Source organism: Vipera berus (genome assembly GCF_964194415.1).
Source record: "Vipera berus genome assembly, chromosome: 1".
NCBI classification, from domain to species: Eukaryota; Metazoa; Chordata; class Lepidosauria; order Squamata; family Viperidae; genus Vipera; species Vipera berus.
In genome coordinates, this window is record NC_138202.1 from 38376688 (window position 1) to 38387546 (window position 10859).

The 10859-nt window shown below is 34.6% G+C and overlaps 1 protein-coding gene across 1 annotated transcript in view; it reads left to right on the plus strand.

Annotated features, from left to right (window-relative positions):
- Window positions 1–6061, plus strand: part of BCL11B (BCL11 transcription factor B) — a 156321-nt gene extending 150260 nt beyond the window's left edge. Inside the window, exon 5 of the mRNA XM_081314653.1 lies at window positions 2506–6061. Within this exon, the coding sequence (XP_081170779.1) occupies window positions 2506–2507 (2 nt within the window). The 3' untranslated portion in view covers window positions 2508–6061. The remainder of the gene's footprint in view (window positions 1–2505) is intronic.
- Window positions 6062–10859: the final 4798 nt, after the last annotated feature.

The following is a 10859-nucleotide window of genomic DNA, read 5'->3' on the forward strand; positions in this document are numbered from 1 at the left end:
TACAGAAGCAAAGATTTTTGAGTACCTGGCAGGCCCCTATATTGCTGGTGATTTGTAGTCAGCTTGTACAGATTTCTAACTAATGGCATGCTGAAGCCAATACATAAGGCTGCTAATCATCACAGTTAAACTCTCATGGGAACACATGTAAGAATATTAGACCCTGATATTAGAATGTAAACAGCATTTTCTTTTTAAAAAGTTGCTCTTGTATGATCACATAAAACATGATGCAACTCTTCAGACAATCTTCATAGCTTTTAAATTAGTTCAAGATGAGAGTAGACACAAGGCAGATATTGCTCCCAAAATTAATGAAAGTTTAACTTTTGATAGGCCCACAGGTATATTTGCACTGGCTTATGTGGCCAGCAGCTTTACATTAAACACAGCAATGTTTTTACAGTTGCTATGGCTGTTTAATCAAAATGTTTCTTAATGTGTGGGGCAAGTGGAAATATTAAAACTCCTAAAGGAGCTTCTAAAAGTGTTTGAAAAAAGTAAAAAAGAAAACACGTTAATATAGCAGCATGCAACTTAAGTCTGAAAGTAAACCTTTTAGTTGGACCTCAGTAGCAAACTCTTACCCAACAATAATAGACATAATAGGTACAGCAACTATTATATAAGGACCAATTGTAAACTGATGAGGCATTTTTTCATTGACAAAATATTCTCATGTAATGCACAATTATGTTATTGTAAGGAAAATAGGTCAACAACCAGTCTTAGGAGGGTGCCATTTAAACAACTTGTAAGCATTAATTTTTTTAAGGTTTTAAATTTTGCAGCCTTTCAAATGGTATTGAAATGAAAGGTGCTTGATTTCACTAAACTCTTTGTGTTTGAAATTGCAGATCTGAGTCCTTTAACAAAATGTAGAATGCAATTTCTTGATAAATTCTGAATTTATACAGTTATACAAAGCTCTTCTTAATATCTGAAATTAAAACTTTCTTAAGAACTCTGCCATTTTAAATAAGATGCTTTGGACTTATGCATTTTTTAATTTAGCATTTTTAAAACATACACTGTTTTTGTACATTTGTTTTGCTAAAAACATTTCAGTTCCATTTTACACATTGCATAGTTATTGGAGATACTTCATTTATATTAAATATTTTTTCCAATTAAATTGTAAATGGTAAATAGAGGTTCTTTCAATGGGAATTGCTGAAATGTTCCCTGAATTTTACTGAAGTCACCAGTTGCTTCACTGTTACTTCTGTTTGAATATTTTATTGAAAACCCTTTTAATTCGGAACCTTCACTTGGTAAATAACATTGATTTAAAGAAGAAAATATATCGTAGTGTTTATTCACTTGCTTTGCTTTTCTGTTTCTAGTTCCATGGTTCTTCTGAGGGAAGCATGGACAGTGGCTAGAAGAGATACAAGCTCTTCTTCATTTTCTTCTCCTCAACTTGAGTATTTTGACTGAGAGCAAAGCCTAATTTCTTTAACTGACATGTTAATTGAGCAAACGTGGAACAATATGCTTTCCCTTATTTACAAAGGTCCTTTCATCCTGACATATAATACTTCTTGCAAGTTATTATAGCTCTAATTCTTTGCTGTTCTTTTAGCCTTTCAGACCAGAACAGGTGCCCTCAGATGAAATGTTAATCTTTATCTGTTTGTGTATGTATGTGTGCTTTTGATGTAGTGGTTAAGTCAGAAACCAGTTAGAAACCAGGAGACTGTGAGTTCTAGTCACGCTTTAAACACAAAGCCGGCTGAGTTATCTCGACTAGTCACTTTCTTTCAACCCTAGGAAGGAGACAGTGGCAAATCACTTATGAGAAACTTTGCCAAGAAAACTTGCAGGCAGTCTCCAAGAATCGGACATGATTGGACGGAAGGAAAAACAAAACACACGTGAACACATATCCATATACAAATCTTCATAACCTAAGACTTTCTAGGTAATAATTTGAAAACCCCTGATATAGTTAGTTACATTATTATAAAATTTACATTTTGATTCTGTTGACCCGCACTTTAAAGCTATTTTTTTTGTTTATTTGTTTGCATTGAAGACCAGTGGCTTCTAAACAAGAAATTACAGCATTTTTGTCTTTGCTTGGCCCAGAGATGGGTGAAATTATTAAAGGGGGGACATCTGAGATTAAGTGTCAGTGTTGCTAAGCATGGCATTCACAATACTGGCACTATAAAAAACTAATAATAATTTATTGGACAGTTTTTCTACTGCCATATCAATTTGATGTGAGTGCCTTGAAAACTGATCTTCCTATTTCAGTCTCTTGAGACACATGCAAACAATTTTTGTGAAATGAAAAGACTTTTCAAAAAAGATAGAACAAGAAAGATATGTTCTTTAGATGAAAAAACAAAGAGCCACATTTACATTTTTTAAAAAAAGCCTGGTTGAAGATAGTGGACATGAAAATGCCATAAGACCCAATCAAATGAAGATGTATATCCAGCACAACTTCGGACATCCATTTGCTGAATTATTCTCAGCCTTTCTCTTTTTTTTCAGGACAACGCTGCTTAGGAAATGGAATGGAAATGATTTACTGCTGAATTAAAACTCAAATGACACAAATTGCAAGTTGTTATCATTGAATGAAAAATAATTCAGGAACAACGGCTAATTTTTTAAAAAGTTAAATTTAGTGCACTCTGTCTTAAAATACGTTTACAGTATTGAATACATACAAGGGTAAAAAAAATGTGTGTATGTGTGTTTGAGCAATCTTTTTTTTTTCAAAGTTTGCTTAATAGGTTATTAAAAATGCCATAATGGCCATGTGTATATTGTTTTCTTTTGGTGACGGGGTTTTAGTATATATTATATATATTAAAATTTCTTGATTACTGTAAAAGTGGACCAGTATTTGTAATAATGGAGAATGCCTGGGCATTTTACAAAACCAGAAAGAAAAAAAAAACTTTTCTCTTTTTTCCTTGAAAATGTTGCAGTAAAATTTAAATGGTGGGTCTATAAAATTTGTTCTTGTCACTGTAACTGTAAAGTCTGAGTTTTAGTATTTTTTTTTCTGCCTTGGGTGTTGAATTTTTATTTCAAGAAAAAATGTATAGAAACTGTATTTGGGGATTAAAAGGTGACTGCTACACCATGTAGAAAAAGTACTTAGAAAAAATGCTTAATATTGTTATTGCTTTGCAGATTAAAAAAAATCACATTTCTGACCTGTACCTATTTTTATCTCTTCCTTCCTTACCCACCTTCTCCCTTCCCTCTTCTGGAATGAATATTGATATTGGTTGATTCATATAATGTAGGCACTTGCTGTATTTTTACTGGAACTTGTAATTTTTTAACTGTACGCTTGTCCTTTTAAAGGGATTTAATGTACTTTTTTGTTAGTGAATTTGGAAATAAAAATAAAAACAAACAAACAGGCTGCCATAATATATTTTTTTAATTTGGCAGGATAAAATAGTAAAAAAATTTGTATGTCAAGACCTTATTGTACAGAAGAAGGTAAAGTAAAATGGTTGTTTGACAACCTATGGGTAAAAGAAAAAAAACAATTATTATTTTTAATTATTGGAGGGGGTGATAGGGTTATTAAATTTTGTTTCATTTAAAATTTTTGTTCACTATTTTAGTTGTGTGCATGTGTATATATATATATATATATATATAAATATAAATATATATATAAATATTTTTTCTGTCAGAAATGGCCTAAAAAACTGCTTGTTCCTTCAAGGCAGTAATAACTTTGAAGCTGCCTGGACCCCTTGTATCAAGGCCTTCCCAGGTATAGTTGAACTAGGTGGTTGGCTGTTGTCTGTTGTTAAAAGAAATTTCATTTTTGTGAACTTGTTTGACTTAACATTCCACAATTCCCCTCACCCCAAAGGAAGGTGACTTTTTCCTAGCAAATGTAAACTTTCTAACTACATTCCATAAAACTTATATGTGTGTTTAAGGTATCCAGCGATACTGAATTAGATGGCACTGCATCTCCTGAGGGATGAAGTGGTCTGTTTGCTCTCCTCTCATCATTGAACAGATGGTAGCACTCGTGTCAACTGTGGGTTAAGGGAATGTGTAACCAGACCTCAACTCACCCAACTGTGCAAGGTTTTCTACTATGTAAAGCCTTCTTCCTTCAGAGGGGCCTGATCTGGAGACTTTATGGGATCAGGGTACCTGTTCATTTCCACCTTCTACCCTATTCTCTTCACTGCTTTCAGCTGAAGTCATTTTAAAAGGGAAAAAAGAAGAAAGAGCAGCATTCTGTTGAGTACAACTGTGAATTGCAGTGGAGTAAAAATTGGTCCAGGCGCATCCTACTTTTTTTTTTCTCCCTGTAAGAAAGGGACCATTGTACAGGTTTTGCCAGTCTGTGTTCTTTTGTCTGCTTTGCTGCTACTGTTGATTCCTAATTGTACATTCCATAAATTTTACAAATATTTGAAGGACTAGGATGAAATTCTGTACTTATTTTATTGATTAAGGTATGTTTCCCCTCCATCTTTTATTTTATTTGAGTGGAGTAAGGCAGGCAGTGATTGCTGAAGTCTGGTGAAAAAGCTACTGATAATTTTACTTAAGAGGGTTCTGATAATGTTATGAAAAAAATCATTTGAGAGGAATTGATCATGAAAACAAAACAGATTTAGATCTAAAATGTCTCAGTTGGCAAGAGGGCTTTTCTTGCCCATGAGAAGTTCCTTGTGCAGTGGAGAGATCCATCAGTAGATGAAAAGTTAGATCTTCATTAATTCTCCTTTCCCAGCAGTCTATTTTATCCTCTCCTCAGTTTCTTCCATTCCTGAGGGCATCTTATGCTAAATTTAGGGGCAGAGAACAAAAAACTCAGGTGAGGGCCTTGCTCTCAGTGGAAAATGTCCAAGTGTAAACTCTCTTTAGGAAATGCTATGGTCAGGAAAAGAAGATGCATCTAACCTGTTCTGTTCATCTTTTCCAAATTAGGGATAAAATAATGCTAGTAGTAAAATCCATTGTGGAAAGACAGTTCACTGGTTGTATCTATAATGAACTTCAAAGAGCAGAAAATAAAATTAACTTCTTAAAGGCACAGTACAGTATTTTATGCATTTGACTTTTCCTACATTGGGAAATGGGTCAGTGAATTTTGGAATATTTTTGGTCAAAATTCAGGAGTATAATTTTCATTCCAAGAAGTTAGTTTCACCTTATTCTGTAATCAGGTGAATTCAGATCTGTCACTGTCTTTTTCATTGTAGATGAACTCAAAACTGAACCACCGGCAGTTGTGATTTGAATTCCTGAGAATACAGTGTGTGGTATTCTAAAACACAAACGTTATATTCAGTGAAACTAGCAGGACCCCACCTTTTTCTGCTTTTAGGATTCCAGTTTTACAAGGCACAATGTGGGCATATCCTAGTTATCTTTGCTGTTACAACTGGAAAAAAAATTGTTTAAGTCAAAATTATTCCATATTTCAAGCCTGTCCCGCACTTGTTAAAATTCATTCACAGAGCATTTCTGCAGAGACTTTTTTTTAATAAAAAATGTTTTAAAATAAAAAATTAAGATGTACTTTTTGAATATTGTCATGATTTCAGCATTTCATCCTAGTCCTGATCACAGTCCAAGGTTTTATTTTCACAGGCATACTCATTTTATGGTGCTCTTTGTATTTTAGAATTGCAAAGCAAAGTACTGTTGATTTCAGTTGTTTGCATTTGTACCAGCAAGTAAACTATTTTTATTACCTTTTCTATTTCTTATTGTATGAGCTTTTGTTGTTTACTTGGAGGTTTTGTCTTTTACAACAAGTTTGGAACTATTTATTATTGCTTGGTATTTGTGCTCCATTTAAAAAAACAGGAGCACATTTTCTATTATGGATACAAATATTGAGATGGCAGGATGTCATTTCAATATCACTTAGTAAAATATTTATTGTTCCTTTTATCCTCTGTACAAGACTTTTGGCCTCTTTTCTCCCCTTACTGTCATATTGTTGAGTTCAGCATGTGTCTACCATTTCATTTGTACACTCATTCAAAACAACGTTTGTTCCAGTTTCAAGTTATAAAAACTAATAAATTGGACATTTGACATGATCTCCAAATATTGTCTTTACTGCTTATTTGAAGGAGTTCAAACTAGCATGGATTATATGGAAGACATTTTCCTTAACTAAAAAACTCCATGTTTTTTAGGGGGAGGGGGTGGATTGTTAAAATATATTACTAAGCTCCTTGTATACAGCAGTCCCAGAAACACTATTTTAATATGGAAGTGTACTTTCAAACATTTGTAAAGAACACCTCTTCATTTTCCCTTCTTGACTTTGTAGACTTGTGGATAAAAGGAAAATGTTTCATCTGAAAGTAAAGTTGTGGTCATTCAAAGAGACTCAAGTACTTGTTTTCCTTGTTCAAGGAGTGAGTCTAGTTTCTTAGACTTCATACTCAAATTTTATTTATATAGTCACAATTCAGACAAGTGGCATTACTTAAAAGAAAAGCAAAACCAACAAATAAAAAATAGTGCATATTATTATGCACCAATACAATAATGTGGTAATCAAGGCTGAAATATAATTCCTCAAAGTTGAATCATGGCCCAAAGTCCAGGTCATAACTGCCCTCATAGCTTTATACCTTCAGTGATATCTACAGTAGTAGAGTGAAGAGAATGGGAGTGTATGGGATGCACAAACAGTCTTCACCATTAAAATGATTGTTAGGGAGCACTTTGTTCACAGCATAAGTTAAGAGAACTTTACACATTCAAATAAATATGCTTTAAACATTGTGTTTTGATGAAGGAGCAGTAAAGAATATTAGGAACTGAAAAGGATGTGTTCTGAGTTAAAAAGGGAATAAGCAGTAGCACATTGCAGGAAACAATGTGCAAAGGCATTAGAGTAAACTTAAGAAACACATTGTGCTTATGCACATTCAGGATACCTTGGGTACATGAACTTCAGGAGGCTGAAAAAATCCTACTGAGAATGATAGACTAAGTAGATATCAAGAAAATATCAGTGATAGCCTTTTACCTAGAAGTAAGGAAACTGGCTTTAGTTGTGAAATATAACATCTTTCACCATTAATGATGCTGTCTTGAGCTGTGTGGGTTGTAGGATTATATAAAAGGATTGGAGTTTCCACCCCAATTCTTGACAAAACTTGAAGAAACAGTAAAAAGTGGGCAGGAGAAAAAACAATTGTATGTGGAGACCATGGATGGATAAGTTACACAAAAATGCAAAATTCACATTAGGATCATGATGTGGGTCATATTTTCCTATTTTGATATTCAGCAGTGGTTGGGATTAAGCAGCGTTTTAAGATTTTTCAAACAATGCAGGGTAATTAAGATGGTTTTTTACATAATTTTATCTACATGGTTTCGTTATTCCTAAATTAGCAAGTAACATCAGGCTATGATGGTGATCAGGACATAGTTTTTATGAGGCCTGTTGCCTTCAGCTCTGATTCAATATGACTTGATGATTGGGGGATTCACAACAGGCATGATTTGATTCAAGTTTATGTTCTGAAATTTGAGAGCAACCTGATTCAATCTGAGTTGCTGTGAAATTTGATTTGGGAAAAAAAACCCATCCACAGATTATAATGGGAAAGATTCAGAGATGTTTAATTTTTTTGATCGAATGGGATGAATATAATAGAAATGGTAAATGCTGCAGAGGACACTAATTAAAGGCAGCTTTAGTTGGGTACCTTCAAAGTTCTTAGAAGAATATGTGTTTAAATATCTCCCCTCAACCTCTTTCAGGACAGAAATGTTTGTGAGCAAAGGACAACACTTCTTTTAATAATGTGATCAGTGCAACAATATGCGTGATTGTTTACAAAGCAGAGCAGGTTGCTAGATCAGGGCATTTTCAAATACATTTAAACAATTTTAATTGCACCAACTCTATACATCATATATCCACAGTTCTCCAAAAGTATGTAGAGAGGTGGTAAGATGAACCTGAAAACAGCCCAGAATGAAAGAAGTCATTGGTGACACTTTCTGTCCAGCCGCCTGCCATACTGGACAAAACCCTTTCCTCAGAGGCATATAAATATCTCACTGAACTTGGAAAAAGGAAAGGAGAAAAAAAAGAGTTTTATGCTTAGAAGACAGAGACTTCTCTTTCTCCCTTAAACAGATAGTATGTGTCTTGCCACTCCAAAAGTGTTCCTACATACCTCTTTTTCCACAATTAGTATTATAGAAAAGTTGGGCAGTATTTCCTGACCACTTGAAGAACGGAGCGTAACACAGAGGTAGAGAACCCAGTCTAGGGCTATGCGTGCTTCAATAATGGTTTGGAAGAAGCGATTTGGACAACAGGTATTTGAATGTAACAGTCCTTTAAAGAAACTGTCTTTTTCAGGTTTTGGGTGGAAAACATATAGCAGAATAATCTGGTTTATTCAATTAGAATTTCACTTGTGCATTTTTCTGCAAAAGGTGAATCTGAGCACTGTGTTTTAGACAAGAGTTTCCCCCAACGTTTCTGGCTTTGCAGACTGGGGGGAGGGAGGGGATGGCTCATGCAAGCAGATAGCAAGTGCACGCTTGCGTGCAGCTCCATTTGTGTAAGTATTGTGCATGCATGCCTGCCTCTCATGTAACTGGAGCACACTCAAGCTTGCCTGCTGCAAGTGAGGATGTGTGTGCACACTTGCCGGCCATTTCCACAGCCCAGTTGCAAACTCCTCAGCCCGCTAGTGGGCCACTGCCCACAGGTGGGAACCCCTGTTTTAGACCACTGTAATGCACACTATGTGGGGCTTCTGAGAATGTTTGATGATTGCAACTGATATTAAATGTGGCTAAATTACTTTATTGACACATACTATGTAGATAATTAAATTCCTTCTACTTTTTTATTCTGATGTATGTGTATATCCTGCATTTCTGCTTAGAGATCATACTTATGGCTTCACTATATCTCTGGAACAAACCAACATTTATTTTATCAAAAAGGTCTGTGGCTATCTGAGAGATTGTTTTTACTTCATTGTTTAACATTTAATGAGGTTTATCAACAAACATAGAAAATTAGATTGTTGCATATGTGTGGCAAATTTCATTTGTGGGGCGGGGAGAGAGAGAATATTGTCATTTTTTACTGTGGGCAGCTGGCACACATTAAAATGAAATTTTGTTGCTTGCTCTCAAAAGTGTATACATACATAACACACATTTAAACACGGTATATATAACACATGTATAAATTTACACCCTTACATATAAATAACATAAATATTGATCACTGTCCATCCTGTCCATAGTGGAAAAAGGAAGCTTGAGAGTTCACAAGGTTGATACTGTATGGAATAAAACTGACTGAATCTGGATGTTCTGCTTCAGATACCACGGAGCCTCCTCCCAGAAGGTAACAAGGAAAACAGGTCATGGTGGACCCTGCTTAAGCAATGGAAGGAAGAGAACTGGCAATAATCTTTTCTGCCATCCTCACCACTCTTTGCATCGCCTTCCTGTCTGAAGCAGATCATAGTGATCCAATATTTCCCTAGCTTTAATGTTTCCCTGTGCTATAATGAAGACTTAAACTTGGATTAAGTTGCTCCCCAGTTTGTTTTAAATATGGGCTTATTTTATTTTGTGTATTTTTTAAAAATATATATATACCATCTTGGGGGCCTTTTGGACAGGAAAGCAATCTTCCCATTAAAAATCTTGAGAATACCAGTTGGTCTCTTTAAAATTGATTTACTGCAGGAATATACCAGCTAAGAGCCATGAAAACCTTGGATACAGTTTCTAGAATCCCCCCAAACATTGTCACCAAATCCTTCAATTTTAATGTAGCAGAAGTAGAAGTATTTAATAAATTGTACTTAATTAGTTTATTTAATTGGGATTTAATTTAAATCAAATTAAACTTTGTCCTTCCCCAATCTCTTCTGAGTTCTGATCATCCTAATCCTTGATATGCTGCTCAAAAGGTAAATTCTGCAATCTTCCCCTGGGAAAATTTGTGCATTCCTGATTTAGTGAGAAAACAAAAAACTGAGATATAAAACTACCCAGTCTTTCAGTGTTGAGTGTTCAGTGCCTTAATATCTGAAGTCTACTTCTCTCTTATATAGCAGAATTATATCAGGGAAAGTTGTAAAATCCTCCCCATGGAGAAATCTTGAAGGCGGGGGGGGGAGTCTAACTCATAGTAGAAAAAACAGCATATTGCTCTTGATCTTTGTCTACCAAATGTAGGGATGTTATATATTCAATTCTCAATGCTTTTCAAAGCAATCTGGAGAAGACCATTGCATATATCAAGCAGGACAATTTAAAATTTCATTGGAGATGGCTTGCATCCCCAAAATGTTTCTATATCGCTGGTTTCACAATACATCCAGTACTCAAAATGGAAAGGTTTAAGATTACATAAAGGCTTGAATTTTATTAGTTCATCAGTAGACTATGGATGAATTCCAGGTTTCACAGTATTTACAAATACACTTTTCTGTCTCTATACTACAGCATGAAGACACATCTACATCCATTGTGAATTTGGGGTTAAATGCCTACATGACCTGCCGACTGAAAGAGAAACTACAGAGATTAGGCCTGCAGTTTGTACCTCTACAAGAATATTTGCAAACAGTGCTGGCATTTCACTTTTCTGGGCAAAACTGGAAAGTGAAATAATCCTCTTTTACATAAGAGTATATAGCTTTATAGAATAATAGTTAAACTTTTCATTTTGCTTTTATCATTTGAAAACTTACATATTCCTTTCATAACAGAAGCTAGTGCTCTTTTTTAAAAGAAAAAAAAAGGAGAAACAAAATCTGTTCCTTGCCCAATATTCAAGGGATATTGCAGAACAACTTGGGAAACATATTTTGAATTCAAAATCC